This window comes from Zootermopsis nevadensis, unplaced genomic scaffold (genome assembly GCF_977971745.1).
Source record: "Zootermopsis nevadensis isolate Lab colony 2312 unplaced genomic scaffold, Znev_1.0 Znev_ptg000006l, whole genome shotgun sequence".
NCBI classification, from domain to species: domain Eukaryota; kingdom Metazoa; phylum Arthropoda; class Insecta; order Blattodea; family Termopsidae; genus Zootermopsis; species Zootermopsis nevadensis.
This window is the reverse complement of record NW_028259138.1, coordinates 4895234-4917853: the sequence shown is the minus strand read 5'-3', so window position 1 is coordinate 4917853 and position 22620 is coordinate 4895234. Positions and strand designations below refer to the sequence as shown.

Below are 22620 nucleotides of genomic sequence, written 5' to 3'. Positions count from 1 at the left end.
TAGTAGTAGTAACTGAAGCCATAATTACTAACTTTGCAAATTTTAAGTATAAATGTGCAGCAAATAGTAATTGAAGTTTGTAAGAACTAGACCGCTTCTCCCCTGTTACCATGTCAGAAAATATAACGACAACTGACGTTGACGTGTGATGGGGAGAGTTTGTTTCCATGACTTGCTGATCTCGGTTTTTGAATTTTGTCCAGTTGTTGATCCTTGGGTTTTTAACGACTTTGTTGATTTTTCAAATGATTATGTTTGGATATTATGGATTCGAGAGGAGACAATCTTGTCCTATTTCTGATAATATCGTAGCAACTTCCCAGTTTGTTTCTCTTTGACTCCATAATGCTATGATAGTTCTCTGTGGTCGCTCTATGATTTCTTCCCAGTTCGTCGTTCATGACTTAAGGATTCGTATAAAGATGGCACACGCCGTTTACTTATTCGAGAGGGATTTTGACGAATCTGTATGTCCAGCGGCACAAGACGTCATAACCAGCATTTTACATACAGGAACGAAAACCCGAACTTAGGAACAACTTAAATTTTCATTTTAGCTAATATAATTAGAAAGTGAGTCGAAGAGTTTTTTTATAGGGAGCACGGATAAGTTAAAACAGGTTTATAAATCTTCTGTTTTGTAATCACCGTTTCCACACATCTAATTCTCGTAAGAAAAGGAAGAATAAGAAAAGAAAGTTCAGTGTTCTTCTGAATGCCAATTCTAGTTTCGGGGCCATTTTAACCCAACATAACCTACGCTCACAAACAGTAGAGTTGGAAGTTATGGACGAATATTCCAGTGAATGTCCGAAGTTTGATCGCCAATTAAAATTTCAGCCAACAAAATCGGCCACTTGACCATTGATATTAAATTAACCATGTTTATTGACATGAATTAGCCCAAATCTGCGTATCAAATAGCGAGTCGCGTGTGCCCTTGGTTTCCCTAACCCAATTCTTCCCATAAAATATTGATTTATTGTACTATTCGTTTGATGGCGAGGTTGTGCTGAACCAGGGAAACGATGGAGAACACCAACGCTGTTCATTTACCATTTATATCTCGACCAGTTTGTCTTGGTAATACAATAATAAAAACCAGAACATCTACAAACAACACATAACAGAATCAATGGAATCCATTCTGAAGACGACTGTCTTCTAGCTTGATCCTCCGTGTTGTCTGGCAGAAATTTACCGACGTTTCAAAGGTCCATTTACCAAACATTCTGCAGCACAAATATCTCCGCAGTTGTCGGCAGCAGCTATCTTAAAAAAAGTATTTGACATGCTGTCGTCCAATTTCATGAGCAGATGGCGCGTGGCCATGGTTGTTGATAAATGTTTTTCGTATATGGCAACTCTTCCAGCACGAACGGATTGCCGCTTGAATTGAGTTACGCATTTGTATCCATCTGCTTTAACGGTTTGTCCATCATCCATTTTCGTTTCCGTTAGAGCAAGTATATCCGTCGATGTGATGACAGGATTTGTGGAAAAGTCTTTGGCGTGGCTCAGCAAGGTTTGCACATTGAGAGTATTCATCTTGAGGCCTCCAAGGCACGCTTGCTGAAGAAATACTTTTGCAGAATTGGTAAGAGTGAGCAATTTATGCCTCTCCAAATGTGCGAGCTCTGTGCTCAAGTCTTTTATCTTGAGAGAATTGCATCCTTTCCAGTGGTGGAATGTAAAGTCAGATTTGTGATTTGTTTGTTTGTCTGTAGACGTCACTCTGGATAATCATACATAAACGAGTTGCTGATCCAACCCCTTTTCATAATGGAACACTATATCTATAAAAGTACCTCCCTGGGACTTGTGCACTGCTATAGCGCATGCTTCAACTATAGGAAATTGCAACCGCTTGCATTTGAGTTGCCTGTTTCTAAACGTAATCGTTGCAGTTCGCCTAGATACAGGCGTCCAATTTTGCCTCATTACATTTTGATGAGACAGCACATTAGGTTGAACCTTGATTCTTGCGTTTTGCCCTACGGTGTTTGGTTGTAAATCAAAACACAAACGCTTAACCCTGAAGTTTCCTTCGTCGTCATCATCCCACTACGTATTTAATAGTTCCCATCGTTCCATTCACCAAATCATCGTCAATGTCTACGTTGGATGTGATCATGTATGGTTTGTCTAGTAGCAATTTCAACACGTAGGGCAACCCTCCACTTTCCATGGTGGACATTTGATGTAGTTTTGTCGTCATGCTAACCAGTTGATCGTTGTTTTTGTACCCAGAAAACGTAAAGTACGCAACACAAAATACTGTGTCAAGAGTTTGAAACACCTCATTATTGTAATCTTCCACGTCCTGATTCCTATGAAATAAACACATAGCATGCGGTAAAACTCGAATGGTTTGTTCCTTGGTCTTAAACCTACTCTCCACAAGAGCTTTTTCATTGGGTGTCAATATTTCTCCATTGCCCATTTTAGTGGGTACTGTCGAAAATACCATCGTCAACGGCAAAAATTGTCATGACTGCCACAAAGCAGCTCCACTGAGAGAATCCTTGTGAGGCTTAAACACGGGTCGTGCATTTACAGGTGGCAGTTGCCTCAAATCTCCACAGAATACGATATCCATTTCACCAAAAGGTGTATCAAATTCATTGGTGATCTCCTGCAAATAAAAGTGCACAGTTTACAGTATATCAACACTCACCATGCTCACCTCGTCCACAAATACAATCTTCACGTTGTGAAAAGCAGCCCTATACATTTCAAGTTGTTCTCTACTCATGGTGTAATATTCATCGCTAGACGTCACATTTGAGTTGGTTTTAACCACAGCGGACAAACCGTTAGAAATCATGTCTATGTCGTCGTTGTTGGGTTTTTCCCTCTGCATTTGAAGAAAGATATCTTGTTTAATATTAGCCTCTGCCTGCTCGTTCATTTCCAAGCGAAGCTGTTTGCAATATTCCATGGCCTTTTCTATATCAAAGTCAGATTCAAACTTGAGCCTTTCTGCAAGTATGTGAGCTTCATTCAGATCATACATCTCTATAAATTTCTTGCGATCCAAAACATCCTGCATTTCATTATTGAAAGGCCAGTACAACAGCACCATTTCACGCTTGTACTCTGCAATGTCGGCCACATCGTAATGCCTGTATCGCAATATGCGCGGAACGTCTCTATATTGTACTCTCCGTTTCTTTTGGAAGTGTACTCCGTGGCAAATTCAGCCGACGTTACTCTCGACATAGTATCAATGGGCCTCTTTTCATATTTCTGTATGATGTTGTCTTACCATACATCTGTGGACTCATCGTCAAGATTTTCTTCCATCTGCTTAGATGTTTTGCGTGTTTTTTGACGTTCGTGAGACCAGCACGTAGGTACATAGACTGAATCTCTACTAGCTTCTGACATTGGTTGCCTGAGAAGATACCAAGCTGCTTCCTGCGAACTCATCTCTACGTTATTTAAGAGGCGTAAACTAACACCCTTCAACAAATCGACGTAGTCTTGATCTGGATACATATTTTGTAACTTTATGAGTTCCCTGTGCAATGACTCACTCCTCGATTTGTTTTGTTTACATACTCCACAACGTAAGCTGCACAAGAGTAATCCTCTAGTATAAATTGAAGGTCCATGTTTGAATTTAGCACATATGCAGTCCAAGGATGTAAGGTATTTGTCCAGAGCTCCATCATTATTCTTTTTTCCATGACGGACCGTCCACTAATGCTGGCAAGCACAACGTTCCGGTACTCTTCAATATCAACGTTGTGATCCTACAGAAATTCTTCCATCGTATCATAAGTCTTTTTTGACGTAAATGCGTCTATATTTTCGGGTCAGTGTCATTCGGCAAAAAGTGAAACTAAAAAGTGGAACGAAAAAGTGTAACTGCATTGTTATGTTACCTTTGGAAACATCAATTGTTTACTAGGCATTATTGTTACCTAGCAAACGTCAATTGTTTACTCGGCATTATTGGTACCAAGGAAACGTTATATGTTTACTTAGCATTGTTGTTACCTATAAAACATTTCATTACATTACCTTATATTACATTACCTTACCTTACCTTACCTTACCTTACATTACATTACCTTACCTTACCTTACATTACATTACATTGCATTACCTTACCTTACCTTACATTACATTACGTTACCTTACCTTACATTACATTACCTTACATTACCTTACCTTACCTTACCTTCTTGTAATCCTGGGGTCTCGGGTTCGATTCCCGGCGGTGCCCGAATTTATAATTTGTGTTGGGCAAGGCCGTGGTCTAGGCAACACGGAATTTTCCTCCGGGGGCTTCCCCGGTTTCTCCGTGGTATCCCAACTATTACTCCATTCACACACAGAAGAAGGCAATGGCAAACCACGTCTGGATCATCTGCCAAGAACGTACGAGGCGCGTCCTCAAAGTAAGTTTCCCTGGGGCCGTTTACAGAAACAAAACACAATTTCATAGAAATATTTATTGCAACAGATACAGAAAGTGTCCAGCTATTTTTCAACATATTCGCCACCGGAATTGAGACATTGGTCATACCGTGGGACCAACTTTTGAATACCTGTGTCGTAGAAGTCTGCCGCCTGGGATTGGAACCACTGTGTGACAACCATCTCCGCCTCTCTGTCATTCTCAAAACGCTGACGCTGACCGGACATGAATTTCTTGAGGTGTAGGAAAAGATGGAAATCACTGGGAGCGAGGTCCGGGCTCTAGGATGAATGATTAAACACCTCCCAGCTGAACTCCTGCAGGAGACTTGCTGTCCGTCGAGCCGTGTGCGGCCTAGCGTTATCACTGACCGCACTTCACAGTCGGCGGGAGCTGGAATAAGAACCTCCATCTTCAACAGCTGCAACGATGCTACTGTGAGAACGCGGGAAGTGCCGTTAGTGCATGCGCCATGCTACGTCATTGCTCTATCACGTACGCACAGTCGCTTCGCGCAATATAAGGTTTGCTAGCTGTGGGACGAGTGGGAAACTTACTTTGAGGACGCGCCTCGTATATGAACAGGTCCCAGTCCGAGAAAAGGATGGAAGGATCCTGTTCATATGGACCTGTCGTCAGACAGAACACTAATAATGATAAAAAAACCTTACCTTACCTTACCTTACATTACATTACATTACCTTACATTACATTACCTTACATTACCTTACCTTACCTTACCTTACATTACATTAAATTACCCTACATTACATTACCTTACATTACCTTACCTTACCTTACCTTACATTACATTACCTTACATTACCTTACATTACATTACCTTACATTACCTTACATTACATTACATTACCTTACATTACCTTACATTACATTACATTACATTACATTACATTACATTACATTACCTTACATTACATTACATTGCATTACCTTACATTACCTTACATTACATTACATTACCTTACATTACCTCACCTTACCTTACCTTACCTTACATTACATTCATCTACCACAGACCCATCTTAAGCGTAAGTAATTCAAGTTAAATAAGCAATGTCTTAATCAAACTTTACTCAATTGTAAAGCGGGTATAAAGGATATATTTAGAATAAAGCCAATATATAAACTTCCTTTCCGTATAGACGTATTTACGTCTAATCCTCCGCAACCATGGTTCCACTGTAACTTTTTTCAATGGATTCTTTCATCTGTGCCGCTTTTTTCCTGTATCCAGTACTGTTTATCTCCTATCATTTTTAGTGATTTGTCCAGTTTCACTTATACATCTGAAAGTGGCATACAGTCCCTCGCATACTCGCAATCTTAAGATTTTCATAGCCATATATAGGATGTGTTGAGGTGTAACTCCTCTACGATCTTTCCAAAGAATTTCACTAGTCGCCATCATGAAAGAAGTTACTTTTACTGTTTCCTTAAATTTTCTAGGTTGTCCTAAGTAAATACCAGGAAAGGACAATTCTTCGGCATACTTGTCGTATATAATACTTAGTGGTTTGTTGTGCTGACCGGCGGCTATCTCCAAATACTTGTCTTCGTTCCAAAGCTGGTGTGTTGTTGTGATAGGAGCCATTCAATATCGTTTGCTTGTTCATTCATTTCCTCAATATTGAATGTTTCCTCAGGCATATGAGCAGTTAACAAGTCTTGATAAATTGTAATATTTAAATGTTTGTAGAGTGGTCTTTGTATCAAGTACTCCAACCATCGTTTTACCGTTCCCTTATTTACATAACTTTCCAAGTAAGTGGACTTGTGAATCAAGTTTCTCTTCAGATGTACATTGAAACTGTAGTCATCATCTAATTGTCTGGGTAGAGTAGTAACCATATTATTTACATCTACGGGTACGTCTATGACTTGTCCCATAATGCCGTAACCCCCAGTCTGGTGTCTCAATCTTTTGATTTGCATAAACGGGAGTCTAGGGGCAACTAGTCTTTCGCTTATTCAGTCTAAATGAAGCAAATGAGTTGGATAAGGAGGATATGTGAATCCGTTACTGCTTGAAAGTTTAGGTATTTGATTTTTGTCTAAAGTTAACATGCACGTTATGCAGGCCTTAAACTGTGCCACGTCTTTGTCTGGAAACTCTTTAGACAAAATATCTACATATTTTGACCTTACGGGCTTTATGTCATCCAAAAACCAAAGCCTATCGCATACGTCGCAGGCGTAACCAAATGGGTTACCCTTAAAATTCCTTTCAATGTATTCATCTGCCTGAATATTATGCGATACATTTAGTGTACGAGGGGTTTCATTTGATGTATGGGATTCAGTTCTTTGCTGTTCTCACCTACGTTTTCTATACTCACGCATGTATTCAGCATTGATTATCCTCTTGGATTTTTGTTACGCTCTTTGAAGTTACGCTGCCGTTCAGGATTTGATTTTGCCCGTTTAGGTACGAAAGTAGTTCATATTTCATAGTCAGGATTTTCTAAACGCTTTCGTTTTATACTATTAATTGTCTCATGTTTTTGGCACGCTTGCTTCTAGCCGACATCTTATCTATACGTGACGTCATCCGCCAACAGCTTATTTATGTGTTGCGTTATGTACTCAACACACTCACTCTAGCACCGTTCTTTGCTACCAAATAAATGGCCAAAACTCCTAACCAGCAAGAGTTAGTTGAAATCTGCTTGCAAATTTGAAAATCTCGTGTTTCTTTATGTATTTCTCTCGCAATATGTCAGATCTAACTCTTACGCTTTAGACGTGGGAAGCGGTTGAAGTTAAGGAACGAGGGTATAGTTATTACATGTTTTGGGTAATTATTTTAACAATGTGTAAAATATGCATTATAGAATAAAGTAAACATCATAGAAAAAGCCCTTTATTTACTCTTTAATTTACATGTAGGTTTATATTCTCTATCTTACATAGGTCTCGAGATATTGGCGATTGAAGAAGTTACACACCAGCGTTACCTTACAATCAGGGGTGGCCAACCCGCGGCCCGCGGGCCGCATGTGGCCCGCCTTGAACATTTTTCCGGCCCGCGAGATCCATCACACTTTTACAAAATATATTTATTTTATAATGGCCAAAGTAGTGAAAACCAATGTATTAAAAAAATACATTATTTGTGCACCCATATATTCAAAAACACGCTCAAACATAACGGACGCTAACCTGCAACACCAATTACGATGTGCAAATACCCAAATTGAGATCGATTTGCAAAAGCTAAGTGAAAGAGTGGAGAAACAAATATCGCACTAGTAAAATAAATATTTTTTAATGATTTCATTATTTTTATTTCATTCATATTTATATATTTTTTATATTTAATTTTTAGTGCTATATATTTCTTTACAATGTACGCTTAGTATCATTATTATTATATTATCTATGTTTACATGTAAGAATAATAGTAAACACAATAATAATAACTCATTATGTTTCAATTTTTCACTCCAAAAACATGTCTATAGTGTATCTAAATCTAATATGGGGATATATAATTTTATATGTGGCCCGCGGAGTTATGATGCATTTCCAAAGTGGCCCGAAAGATCATTTGGGTTGGCCACCCCTGCCTTACATCCTACAGTTTCCGTCGAGTGTACCCTGATTTTATAAACGATATTCAAAGATAAAAAAGTAATATTTTAAAAAACTGTAACTCTTAGAACTAAACTAATGACACATTATAATTTCAATAAACATTAAATCCACACAAGGTTCCTCCATGTGTTTATTTTTATTATTGTAACTTCCACATCCCTCCAAAGATTAAGTTCCCCGTTCTGCCCTGGTGTCCCCTATGTGTTTTAAGGTATTGTCAGATTTCCAATTCTACTTTTATATTCAAAGAAATTTATTTACTTACACGTTTGAAGGTTTTTAGGTTACTTTAAAAAAATCTTCTGATTTATATTAATAATTATTGTTCATTAAATAAGACTGTTTGCTGATTTTAATAAGATATTCCATTAACGACACACACTTGGTACGCTTGCACTCAATAGGTACAGTGATGAAGTTGGAATAAAAGAAAAGCAATTGTCGTATAGCAATTTTTATTGTTTAATTTGTGTTATTTAATGATATAAAAATTTTGGCTCAACAATAAATATTTTTTTTGTAAAAATAATCTGAATTATGGTAGTCCACTAGAGCCGCTGAGTGATAGTAACTCCTAGGTAGGTACTTGATTCTTCTTCCTATGTTAACGGCATGTACCTACAGACATCTAGAGTGTGCCGCTGTTACTGAATAATCGACGACGTGCAGAATTGTGATCATTTACTTAATCAGATTTCGAATACACTGAGAAACACTCCACACATTTTGGCTTACTCCAGTATCAAGAAGATGAATATATTCGAAATTTATAATTTGTTGCGTACAAGAATATGATTATGCGTCAGTCACGACATATTTATGTTGCAGTGTCAAACCGACATTCAAACCACTGACGTAGCCAGTTACATACAGCTCTTGACTTTAAATGTCTAATTCAAATTGTCTCAATCGCATTCCTTTAAATGCATGGTCCAGTAAAATTCGTTGCTGAGTGACCTTGAACCATAATGTTCAAACTGAATTTAAGCAAAAGTCTACGTGCGACAGGTGGGACTACATCCACTTCACAGCAAGTTATTTCCAATCAGTTTCAAAACAAAGACTACCAGGCACTGAAGGTCCTCGCACTTCTGTGTCCCTTAAAGAATTGGGTACGTAAAGTAAAGCGTCCCGCTACACGCCAATGCAGACACTTGGGAGGAGTGGAGGTATCGCTCCTACTCTTTCTATGCCATGAAATGGAACTGTCCGTCCCAGTAACACGCTCCAAACCAAACACAATGTTACAAATATGAAGTAAAGTAAAGTAAGGTGAAGTAAAGCTGTCCCACTATGCGCCATGTAGTTGCTTGGGGGGAGAGGTGGTATAGCTCCTACTCATTTTTCACCTAGGCACTAGGCGGGGATTAGTGGTAAGCATCACGCTACGGCCGCGCTTTACCCCTGGGAAAGGACACCAGTACCCAATAAGAGGATGTGTGGACACCAGACCCGGTATAGGCGCAGAGGTTTTAGCAAAATTCCCCAGCCCCCGTCGGTGATCGAACCCCGGACGATCAGTCCGCAGCCAGTAAGTATACTGGCTGAGTTACGCCGTCACAATTTTGAAGAGAAACTAAAATAAATTCAAATTAACGAAATAATAACAAAATATATCGTATGATCAAATTATCTTAGCAAAACATATAATTTGGACCGTTACATTCAAATTTGTAAGTGGTGTTGCGCTATTATGATTATAAAAATCTTTGTAAATAATGAAAAGAAAAGCATAACAATAAAGGACCTCTTCAATCGCCGGCCCATCATTACCCCATTGAGCAGAGCTGCGGTCCCTCCCTCGCCCTAACCACCCCCTCACTTTCATTCCGTCAACGCCTATTTTTCTGAAGAAAGTCGGGTCTACTGAAACGTCGGCAGACATTTAGGAGGCTAACTTCAAAATCCTCATCGTGAAAACCTAGAATTTATGACTCTTGAAGTGAGTGGAAATGAAGGAGGCAACAAAATGTAAGTTAATAAATATGAATAAAAATAAAATATGGATAATCAGACAGTAAATTAATCACAATCGTAGCTGAACTAAGACGGTAATACTGAACGGATTTATGGAATTGAATTAGAAGTTCAGGCTTCATAATAATGACCATCCGAGTGTGTAGTTTTAGGCATGTTAATTTCTTCCCGAATTACAATTAAAGTTTAATTTAAAACATTGAATCTACATTGCCTCTTAAAACAGAATGTCTGTTTATCATTAATGGATATAATGAGCCGGCGTAGCTCATTACATCAGTGACTGGACACCCGTTGTTCGATCTCCGACGGGGGTAGATGATTTTTCCTGTACCGTAGACACCGGTTCTGGAGTACGAACCAACCTCCATTCCCATGGGAAGCGGGGGTTTTATGCCAGTGGTAAATAGCGGCCAGGGCGTGACGCTGATCACTCACCACCATCTAGTATACAGTTTACGAATGAGTAGGAGCTATATACCACCTCCCCCACCCCAATGCGACCTACACGGCGTATAGTGGGACAGCTTTGCTTTTGCTTCTAAGTGATGCAAATTGTCCTCAGTAACTTCTTCTCTGGGAGCCACAGAGTTCTTCGTCGATCGACCTTGAGGCACGCACGGGGACATTCTGGAATGTTTGCAAGCAGTGGGCACCACTTCATTCGTTAATCATATGAAACTGCTCGATATGTGGAAATTCTTTCTTCACTTCTTCCCTTCTCCTCTGCAACTCTTCTGCCTTAGTTAACAGCATCTCTTTCTCACCGGTAGAAAGGCTGTTTCCAACACTTATCACATCGACTAACGCCATTAAACATTCATCGTATATTTCCTTTCCCTGAAAACAATTACACAACATATAAGCTAAGTATATAAAAGAATTTGCAATATTCAGAATCCTTAGATTAAAAAGTAGTTATGATTTGAAGCATGAAGTGTTTAAGTTGGTAAAGCCAATGAACCGTACAATAACATACCTTTCACCTCGTAATCTTAAAAATTACGAATTATCGGCCGCATGACACACACAAAGCAACATGAAAAATAGATTCGTTAATCGAACACGATATTGACTAACCAAGGGGTTGGCACCCTTTGTGTCTGGCATACCACTAATTCTAATTTAACACATTAAATGTATCACTGATCAAATGTGTTCGTGGGAAAATAAATTATGATAGTATTATCTTTTGATTTTCTTAATTAGTTCGCGTACCACTCAACATTGGCTAGCGTACCACCAATGGTACCACCACAGGGGTTGAGAGACGCCACACTAACCCATAAGTAAGGAACGGGAGTTATGAGTCATCCTATATCCTGGCGTTGATAAGACAATCACAGGGAGGCATAGTAGTTAGTTCTGGTCGTGTGTTATAAATCAGTAAAATTGATCAATAAGCAACGTTTACTAATATTTCAGCCGATGTAAATTTTCATATCTCTTTGTTTGTTCACACGGACATAAAAGTAAAAGAATTTACGTTACACCGGCCGGTGGGGCGACTTGAGGACAGTGAAATTCAAAGTTTTCAGTTGAAGACTGAGCTAAAATATCTGAAATAGCTGGAAAACTTTGCTATGTCCATACTTTATTACCTATTGGGTACGATCTAGTTGATAAATATTGCAGTCCCAACACATTGATAGACCTGAGTATTTTGTTTACATCATAGTTAATAAATGTTTTCGTCACAAAGTGACATTCTGATCCGCAAATAAGTGTGGACCAGTACACTTATTTTAGTTTCTGCTTGATCGAAGTGTCTGTGGTAGGATTAAATAACCTGGTGAGATAATGAATTTTAAGCACAAATACTTGCAATCACTGTGCAAAATTACACCCTCTAGCGTCTGACACCCCCAACGCCAAACGCACCCTTTAAATTCTGAATTTTAATATTGTATCGCCATCCTACTGACACATAGGTAATTGCAGATATTCTGTGATAAGAACTCCAACTTCTAACTAATTATCCGTAGATGACGTAGTTGTCATTTAGAATTACAGGAACATAACACTGATTAAGGATCCGTCTGACAAAGTGTAATGTTAACACAAAAATATTTAAAACGCACCTTAGCAAAGTGGGCGAGGAGAGATTATACTGAAATAGTTTTCTGACGTTATAAAAATTCAGCCACTTCCTGCCTCGTCGGTGTTTCACGGTCAAAACTGAAGATAACATGCCAAGCCGTTCTTCCAAATCGCAAGTAGCTAAATGTACTCTTCGTATGAAATCTTATGGACCAGAACCTGCAGCTCACGATTTACACAACTGAACGTGTTCTCCACGAGATCTATATCAAATCAAATTGGCTGTTCAAAGTTATCAGTACGTTGTCTGATTTCCTTTTCGAAGGCACGTAAATCGGAACTCGGAAATTAAGCTTTGACTGTGATCAGCGAGCTTTTCTACCTGGTTTTAAACTTCATGTTCCAACTGACGTTTGGCTCCTTCGTAAATGCTGATTTCGTCTCGTAATTGAAGACAGTCGTTGTTCACACTGACGTAATGAAACTGAATGTCCATTGTTTGACCCAGCAACTGCTCCTTCATGCCTGCAAATTGCTCCTTAATCATGGCAGCGTAGTCTACATCGAGCTTCCACTCCAGGTCCTGCACTTCGGCTTTTAGACTGCGGTTTTCTGCAATCTGACTAATTATAGTAGTTTGCTATTGATTTCTAGCTTCTTTATAAATTGTCATTTCGTCCTTCATTTGCGAAAGCTAGTAGCTGATCATCTAAGATTATGATCTCTATTCTGATTTCCTCGAACATTTAAGACGTTTCGGTAGTTTTTTAAAGCTGTAGATCCAGAACTTCATCTCTCTTGTTATTTTTTTCGGTGATAAATCTAGAAAGTTTCTGCTAAAGTGGAAGGAAAAATTCTAGAATGTTCCTCTTCTAAATGAATATTGTTCTACCCTTGGGTTTCTTGAGTGAACTGCATTTTCAAATCTAGCTCTTTTACTGTTCCCTTCAGAGGACTGCGTTCGTCTTTGGCGGCGACATATCGTGAAGTACGTAGCTCGTTCTGCGCCTTCCGTGTTTTCAGATTGCCCGTTGAGTTATACTTTGTGTGGATCTTGCGTATAGTGGCACAGATTGTCGCTAATCTGTAGTCAAATGAATTAGATAAAATTAATTTTTGTTATTATAATATTAGAAATGGGGTCCGTAGTGGCCGTGCAGTCTGAGGAGTAGGCCTCTGCCGCAAGGTCGTTGGGAACGTAGGTTCGAATTCCACTCAAGCCATGGATATTTGTCCGCGGTTTTCTGTGATGTGCTGTCCTGTGTACAGGTCTCTACCTGTACACAGGACAGCACAAGGAGTCCTACCGAATGTCTGTAGATCAAACTAACGAATAGTTGGGGCACGCAGTGCTCAGGCACTTGAAGAACGGGTCGTTCCCTATATCCCAAAATCCAGTAGCAATGATCTTCGAAATACCACAAGAAATCCAAAACACATTGAACACAAATGTCTACGTGTGCTTGCAATTACACTTCTAAATATCTTGTTCTCCGATTTAAAGCTTTGTTTCTTATTTCATTATAAGTTAATTTTATACATGCATATGTAAGAAGCATGTGTTGTTGCAAATGCATGAATTGTTCAAGAAGTCAAAATAAAATCAAAGCAAATCATAAAAACATTATTAAGTTATACACAATGTTTAAACTGTAGATGTATAATATTGAAACTGAGGTATTTTGTTCGTGATTAATAATAAAATATTAAATAATCAATCTTTCTGGGACTCAGTCCGTCTTCACGGGAAACCTAATTCGTATTTATTCATCGGCGTATATAGATTTCAAAATATCCATTTGAATTACTTAAAAAATATGAAATGAAATCGATGTATATAATCACGTTTAGCCTCTCCAAGATCCAATTTTATGTATCTGCCCCTTTCAGTGCTGGCAGTACGGCGGAAAATCCATCGTTCCCCGAACTATTGTTTTCGAAGATGCATATTCTGGTTTGCTCGGTCCCTGATAAGTCCCATACAAAATAAAGTTACATTTACTCGCTTCTAGCGTTCCGTTCAAAAATATTAGTCCAGGCCCAAAATTTTCCCACACTGACCGTTTCTGAGAAATTACAACGAAATTTACGCAATGATTTTAGAATTTAAAATGGTTTATTTACAGATAGGTCAATATCGAAAGAAGCGCAGCGAGCTTGCCTCATGCGGGGTCGACACTATTAATGCGTTGTGAGTCGATCTCGAAACGAGCGGAAGCAGTGAGGAAGGAGAAGACGAATGTGAGCCCATAATGGGCGAGAGTGTAAAGAGAATTCGTTCTTTTATGCGCATAAAATTTGTGAAGGTGGTGAGGAAAACTTTGTGAACATAGAAAAGTCTCTGTTTCGCCTAAAAAGTAAATTAATTTTTGGAATAAAAGAAATAACTTTGAAACATGATTTTTGTGTATTATTTTGTGTATGCCAAAGAGAAAAATGCACTATTTTAATTTTTCTCATTTTTAATGCCTTCCCGCAACTGAAGTTTTTATTTCCCACCCTCAATAAGACGCGTCGAGATTTCACTGAATAATTTTATGGACTATCCTTGCGCCTTTATTTCTGACCAAGAAGAAGTCCCCCAGGATCATGTCTAAAAAGGAAATATATTTTTTTTATTTTTTACTTTCTGGATGCGCTGCTATACCGTTTTGAAAATGCCTGCTCTGTCATGTTGGGGGATACATGGCCTGTCATGTACTTATAATTTGAAAACAGAAGATAAGAAGAACAATCTATAATTTATTGGTCTTATACAGTTGGTCCACCAATTGCTACATTAACCCATTAATAGATTTTGTAATTTACCTAACTAACTAAATAACTAGATGGCTTTGGGTAACAGATGGTTCAACGCCGAATTAACAAAAACCCTCCTCCGTCTCTGTTCGGGGCCAGCAATTCCAGTTGCTTTCAAATAATATCTGCCATAGATGCCGCTTTACTTTATCCTCTCATCTAAGTCTAGGTCTCCCCAGCGGACTCTTTCCATCAGATTTCCTGACCAATACCCGGTGCACACCTCTTACCTAATTCATGCACGCCAAATGCCCAGCCCATTACATTCTTCTTGACTTCATCACCCTGATAAAATTGGGAATGGTGTACAAATACTCTTCATGTATTTAAAATAAGAGTCCGTATCTTACGACAGTGAAGATCGCATACCTATAGGTATGTCCGTTTTTATAATCATCTGGGGGGGGGGGGGGTGGGGGGGGGGGAAAGAAGCATGAGATTTTGACGACAAATTTTGTGTCTGGTCAGTGCACTGATTTACTTGACACTCACGCACAACTTATAGCCATGAATCGATTTCATAAATGCATAAATATTTGAAAGTCCGCATTATCCTGATTAGGTAAGCGAAGAACGTTACCAGGAAAATTAATAACGACTACAGGAGAGCATAACTAACATAATAGAAAAAGTTGATACAGCTTGACAATTAGAGATCCAACTACAAGAAACGAAAATTTCCAATTTTCTCTCGTCACCAAATATTATTAGTGAGATCAAATGAATTAAAATGAGATTGTTAGAATATGTATCATATTCAGATGGCAAGTAACCTTCACAGGGCTTCAGTACAAAAGTCTGAATTGAACAGTCCACTTGGTTGAGTTAGACATAGATGGCAGAATAATATTAAAATGGATCTTGAACAAAGAACGTGTGGAATGGATGCAATTTTTTCACAATACGGATTAGAGACACGATAAGATGATAAAATTTCTGTGGAATCAATTAATAAAATAATTTTACTAAGTTTCGTAGCAACACACTTCTTTCCAAATAAAGATAAAGATGAAATGCAGTCGGTTTGCCGATTTAAACACAAATGTTAGCTCGTTTTGTCATTAGTTGCGTTGGGAATTTGAGACTTACCATCAGCAATTTTTAGCTCTGGTCTATTTCGTTGAGAACTTGTGGTATGTTCAAATCGGTGTGTTTTTATAATTTCTTTTTCCTTTGCATTAGGTGTGTGTAAGGTCCATTTCATCGCCATTCTATCGAGTCTTAATTGTAGCTATAATTGACCAATTGCATTCATAATTACCGGGGCTCACCCGTGGTCACACTCACTTCCACAGAAACAATCAAACATGCAAAATAAAATAAGCAAACAAACAATCACACATACACACACACGCAAACCCTCAAATACAAACACATGCTCAGGCACACATAAATAAAGAAACACAAACAAACACAAACAAGGCCACACATTCAAAAAAAATTCTATTAAATAACTGTCTTTCCACCATCTCCTTATCGTTTCCTTGGTTTCACGTTTTTCCTTTTCTTCAGAAAATACTTTAGGTTGATCCAATGAAGATTTTCCGTTTTCTTCGACGTTATCCATCTTAAATACTCTAAAATATCAAGAATCAGTATCAATCTTGTGCCTAACCGTATAACCGCTTGAGAGCTGACAATAAACAGAGTAACAATAGCATCGAGTAAACAACTCAATGAAAGCGACAATGCACTATTGCTTCGGAAGAGTTGTTTACTCGTTGCATTGTTGCGCGTTATTTAAACAATCCGAATGCAATGCGGAGATACAGGGTTGTCCAAGTCCGTCTGCCTGCCTGTCTGGTGTAATATTTTTATATCTACGTACGCCTATAATGTGGAGCCGGGATAGCTCAGTCAGTATAGTGACTTGCTACGGGCTAGACGGCCGGGGTTCGATCCCCGACGGGGGCAGAGGATTTTTTCCTCTATCCTCTGCGTCCAGACCGGCTCTGGAGCCCACCCAGCCTCCTGCCCAATGGGTACCGGGGTCCTTTCCCGGGGGTAAAGCACGGCCGGGGCGTAATGCTGACTACTCACCCCCATCTGGTGCCGAGGTCAAGAATGAGTAGGAGCTATACCTCCACACACCCCAAGCGCCTACATGGCGTATAGTGGGACAGCTTTACTTTACTTTTACTTTTACGCCTATAATGTAAAATAACAACATGGTAAATGCGTTAGAGAACAAAAATTATTTGATAACGATTAGATTCCAAGCATTATCACAGAACTAAAGCGTGTTGGGCATTATTTAAAGAAAGCATCAAGAACTCGTGATTTGTACTGTTTTAGCTAGATAAGAGCTGATCAACTAGTGAACACATTTCACTGCAGATGTTTAACTAACTAACAAACTAGATGGCTTACCGAATCCGAAGGTTCATCAGCGAATTAACCAAAACCCTCCACCGGACCCTGTCCTGGGCCAACAAAATCCAGTCTCCTTCGACTCCTATCTCCCATAGATCCCGCCTGAGATTATACTCCCATCTACGTCTAGGTCTCCCCTGCGGTCTCTTCCCCTCAGGTTTCCCAACCAGTAACCGATGCACACCTCTAGTCCCATCTATGCGCGCTACATGCCCCGCATATCTCATTCTTCTCGACTTAATCACCCTGACAATACTGGGGGAGGAGTACAGATTTTTAAGCTCATCATTATGCAGTTTTCTCCATGTCCTATCGTCTTCTCTCCTAGGCCCAAATATCCTCCTCAACACCCTATTTTCAAACACCTGCAATCTATGTTCCTCCCTCTGAGTGAGAGTCCATGTTTCGCACCCATACAAAACAACAGGCAAGATTATTGTTTTGTATACTTTAATTTTCAGATTCATAGAAATCAGACGGGAAGACAAAATATTTTGAACTGAGAAGTAGCAAGCATTTCCGGAATTTAGTCTCCTCCTAACTTCTTCATGAGTATCGTTTTGATTTGTTATTGTTGTTCCCAAATATTTGAACTTTGTCTAACTTTCAAAGGATTTATTAGCCACCCTAAGATAATTTTGCCTGCCTGTCTTCTGACGACGAGATACTAACATGTACTTAGTTTTTTCTAAATTTACTTCTAGCCCAACCTGTCTACTAGTTTCTAGTAAAACTTCTGCATTCCTCTTTATTGTATTTGTCGTCCCCCAATAAATTAACATCATCAGCATATGCCAATAGCTGATGTGTCCCATTCAATTGCAAACCCTCCTGCCTACCTTGGACCTTCCTGATGGCGTATTCTAGCGCAAAGTTAAAGAGCAAGGGAGACAAAGCATCTCCTTGTTTTAGACCGTTCTTGATGAGGAATGTCTCAGATACATATTTACCTACTCGAATTTTGCTACAGGTTTCATTTAAGCACATTTTTATTAGACCCACTATCTTCTTTGGTATACCAAATTCAATAAGAATATTATATAGCACTTCTCTCTTCACAGAATCATGGGCTTTTTTGAAATCTATAAAAAATTGATGTAGGTCCCAATGAACTCCCATTTTTTCTCTAGTATCTGACGAATGTAAAAGATCTGATCAATCGTTGATCTGTTTCGTCTGAACCCATACTGATGATCCCCAATAATTTCATTCGCATATGGAGCTAATCTTGCCAAAAGAATCTTTGATAGAATTTTGTATAAGGTTGATATTAGAGAAATTCCTCGGTAATTACCACACTCAGTCTTGTCCCCCTTCTTATGAATAGGATTAATTATGGACTTCTTCCATTGTTGTGGCATCTCTTCCTTATCCCAAATTAATTGAATAAGCTTATGGATCTTCATATGCAACCTTTTGCCACCTGCTTTAATTAATTGTGCTGGAATTTGATCAATTCCTGGACATTTATAACTTTTCAACTTCCCAATGGCTAGTTCAACTTCATCTAAGCTAGGTTCTGGCACTAACAGTTCAGCTGTAAGTATTTTAATCTGCCTAACATCACCAGTCAAATGAACATTTAAGAGCTCGCTAAAGAAATTTTTCCACCTATTCACAATTTTTATTGGATCTGCAAGCAAATTGCCATTATCATCCTTTACCAAATTGGTCTGGGGTTGATATCCTTTCTTAAAGTTATTAATGCCTCTGTACAGGTCTCTGATATTTTTTCCTTATTATTTGTCTCAAGTTCAGAAATTTTGCCCTTCAGGTATTCCCTTTTCTTATTCCTAAAGGTTCTACTAGCTTCACGTCTTACGTTACATAGATTATCCGCATTTGTTTTATTTGGGTCCTTCGATCTATTAATTTGGAACAGTCTTCATCAAACCACGGTTTATTTTGCTTTCTCCTGTAGTATCCTAGTTTCTCTTTCGCTGAAATTTTGATGCAGTTTCTGACATTTTACCGCTCCCTGTTGATGTCCACACATTCATTATCTTCATTTGTCTCTAAAATTAGAAACCTATTCGAAATTTCAACTTGATATTTTTCCTTCGCCTCTCCATCACTTAATTTTGTTCAAAATTAATAGACTGAAGGAAGCAAACAAAAATGTCAATGGTTGCAGGACCCAGACAAAACGAATACGGATAATCTGTGCAACGTGAAGCTAGTGGAACCTTTACGAATAGGAAAAGGAAATATCTAAAAGGCAAAATTTTTGAGCTTGAAACAAAAGAAGTGCAAAAATATCTGAGATCTGTACACAGGCATAAATGATTTAGTAAAAGATATCAACCTCTGACTAATTTGATAAAGATGATAATAGCAATTTACCTGCAGGTACAAACAAATTTTGAATAGACGGAATTTTTTTTAACCAGTTCTTAATTACCATAGGACTGGTGATGTTAGATTGATTAAAATGCATACAGCTGAACTCTCAGTGCCAGAACATAGTTTAGATGAAGTTTAACTAGCCATTGGAAAGTTATAAATCACCAGGTGTTGATCAAATTCCAGTAGAATTAATTAAAGCAGGTGACAAAAGTTGCATATGAAGATCCATAAGCTTATTCAGTTTATTTGGGATAATGAAGAGATGCAAAAATGGAAGGAATCCATAATTATTCAAATTCACATGAAGGGAGAAAAGACTGAATGTGGCAATTACCGAGGAATTTCATAAATAATCCTATCACACGCACTTCTGGCGAGAATATCTCCATACGTGAATGGAATTATTGAGGATCATTAATGTGTGTTCAGACATAACAGATCAACAACTGATCAGATCTCCTGCATCCTGCAGATACTACAGAAAAATAGGGGTACAGTGGGGCCGTACATCAGTTATTTATAGATTTCAAACAGACCGATAACTGTGTTAAGAGAGAAGTGTTATACAATATTCTCATTGAATTTGGTATACCAAACAAGCTAGGGAGTCTAATAAAAATGTGCTTAAATGTAACCTGTAGCAAAATTTGTATAGGTAAATATTTATCTGACTCATTTTCCATCAAGAACGGTCTGAAACAAGGGGATTCTTTGTCTCTATGCCGTCACACTGGCCGCGTGGTCACTAGGATCGTGTGTTCGAATCCCACTGAAGCCATTGATGTTTATTTGCGTCTTTCTGGGGTGTGCTGTCCTGTGTATATGTAGAGGCCTTGCGACGGGCCGATCCCCCGTCCAAGGAGTCCTACCAATTGTCTATAGATCAAAGCTAACAAAAAGTTGGGACTCGCTGATGCTCAGGCACTGAAAAACGGGTCGTATAAAATAAAATAAAAAGTGATAGTGGAACCACGGTCCGGAGAATTAGACGTAAATACGTCTATACGGAAAGGAAGTTTATATATTGGCTTTATTCTAAATATTTCCTTTATACCCGCTTTACAATTGAGATAAGTTTGATTAAGACTTTGCTTGTTTAACTTGAATTAGTTACGCTTAAGATGGGTCTGTGGTAGCTGAATGTAATGTAAAATAATGTATTTTAATGTAATGTAAGGTAAGGTAATGTAAGGTAAGGTAAGGTAATGTAATGTAATGTAAGGTAAGGTAAGAGAAGGTAAGGTAAGGTAATGTAATGTAAGGAAAAAACCAACCAACCAACCAAAAAGCTAACTGAGGGCGGAGGCCTGCGCAAGCGCAAGCATCGTCCCTACCTAGGTGAAACCATTCCTGCGCACAAGGCGCATTGCTGGAAATGGTAAACAGTCTTAATATAAGAAACGGAAATTTTGCTATCGCTAACAGGGTTACGTCGTGGCGGGAGCCTCGACCATTCAAACTGGGATCCGTTGCTGCTGATGGGAGGTCATCCCGTCAGGCAAGTTGTCCAAAGGAATTTGGTTGGTTGGATCTCCGGGGTTTGAACCCAGAGAGGGAGGGGCCGTTTCGGCTGAAGGCCTCTGCGGCATGGGGAAAAGATCACTTCAGCTGATGGCCTCCGTGATCGGGGTGGGGGTGGCGGGCCGTGCCCCTATTAAGTTATACCCTGGCATTCGCCTTACAACTGAGGAAAAGCACGGAAAACCTCAGTCAGGGTAGCCGAGTAGTATAACCACTCGTTGTGCCGACTTGGCCGTCTTTTGGGGACGGCCTCGGCTGGCCTGCTGAACATCGGTCGCCCTCGGTTGCCCTTGGGCGACCTCTGGCAGCCCTCGTTCGACACGAGTCCCACTGGACACAACCAAAAAGCTAACTGAGGGCGGAGGCCTGCGTAAGCGCAAGCATCGTCCCTACCTCTCTCCAGGCTGTGCCGGTGGGGGTCTCGTCCACTCCCAATCCTCCACTCACTCACTCTCCACTCACTCTACTCCTACTCCTCTACTCACCTCACACCAGAATGTAATGTAAGGTAATGTAATGAAATGTTTTATAGGCAACAATAATGCTAAGTAAACAGATGACGTTTCCTTGGTAACATAGCAATGCAGTTACACTTTTTCGTTCCACTTTTTGGCGAATGACACTGACCCGAAAATATAGACGTATTTACGTCAAAAATATTGCTCTTTAACTTTGTGTTAGAATACACCACCAGGAAAGTCCAAGACAGGCAGGAGGGTTTGCAATTAAAAGGGACACATCAGCTATTGGCATATGCTGATGGTGTTAATTTATTGGGTGACGAATAATAAACACAGTAAAGAGGAACACTTAAGTTTTAGATGAGGCTAGTAAAAGTGTGGGGCTAGAAGTATATTAAGAAGAAACAAAGTACATGTTAGTATCTCGTCAGCAAACAGGCGGGCGGAATTAGCTTAGGGTGGCTAATAAATCCTTTGAAAGTGTTACAAAGTTCAAATATTTGGGAACAACAATAACAAATGAAAATTATATTCATGAGAAGGATTAAAATATACAAAACAGTAATTTTTCCTGTTGTTTTGCGCGAAATATGGTCTCTCACTCTCAGAGAGAAACACAGATTGCAGGTGTTTCAGAATAAGGTGCTGAGGAGGCTATTTGGGCTTGGAGGGAGGAGAATGGGGTCTGGAGAAAACTGCATAATGACGAACTTAAAAATCTGTACTCCTCCCCCAATATTGTCAGCGTGATTAAATCAAGAAGAATGAGATGGGCAGGGCATGTAGCACGCATGGATGGGCCAAGAGGTGTGCATGGGGTATTGTTTAGGAAGCCTGAGGGGAAAAGACCTCTGGGGAGACCTAGACATAGATGGGAGGAATATCTCAGTTAGGATCTATGGGAGATAGTGGTTGGAGGAGGCTGGATTTTCTTGGCCCAGGACAAGGTCCGGTGGAGAGCTTTGGTTAATTCGGTGATAAATCTTCGGGTTCCGTAAGCCATCTATTGTCCACAGACTAGGAGAAAAGCCCTGCGGCCTGAAGACGCTTCCGGTGCGT

At 39.3% G+C, this 22620-nt stretch overlaps 1 protein-coding gene and 1 long non-coding RNA gene across 2 annotated transcripts; both read right to left on the bottom strand.

The window, feature by feature from the left end:
* Window positions 1-1045: 1045 nt before the first annotated feature.
* Window positions 1046-3912, bottom strand: LOC110827523 (uncharacterized). Its single transcript, XM_022059247.2, has 2 exons — window positions 2678-3912; window positions 1046-2330 (listed from the first exon to the last, which is right to left on the bottom strand). Exons 1-2 carry the CDS (start codon window positions 3083-3085, stop codon window positions 2304-2306), a joined length of 435 nt encoding a protein of 144 aa, XP_021914939.1. The 5' UTR covers window positions 3086-3912; the 3' UTR covers window positions 1046-2303.
* Window positions 3913-8482: 4570 nt separating this feature from the next.
* LOC110827526 (uncharacterized) lies at window positions 8483-16580 on the bottom strand. The gene is made up of 3 exons (XR_015533814.1): window positions 15950-16580; window positions 12444-13145; window positions 8483-10861 (listed from the first exon to the last, which is right to left on the bottom strand). It is a non-coding gene; the product is annotated as an uncharacterized LOC110827526 (long non-coding RNA).
* Between the last annotated feature and the right edge of the window lie 6040 nt (window positions 16581-22620).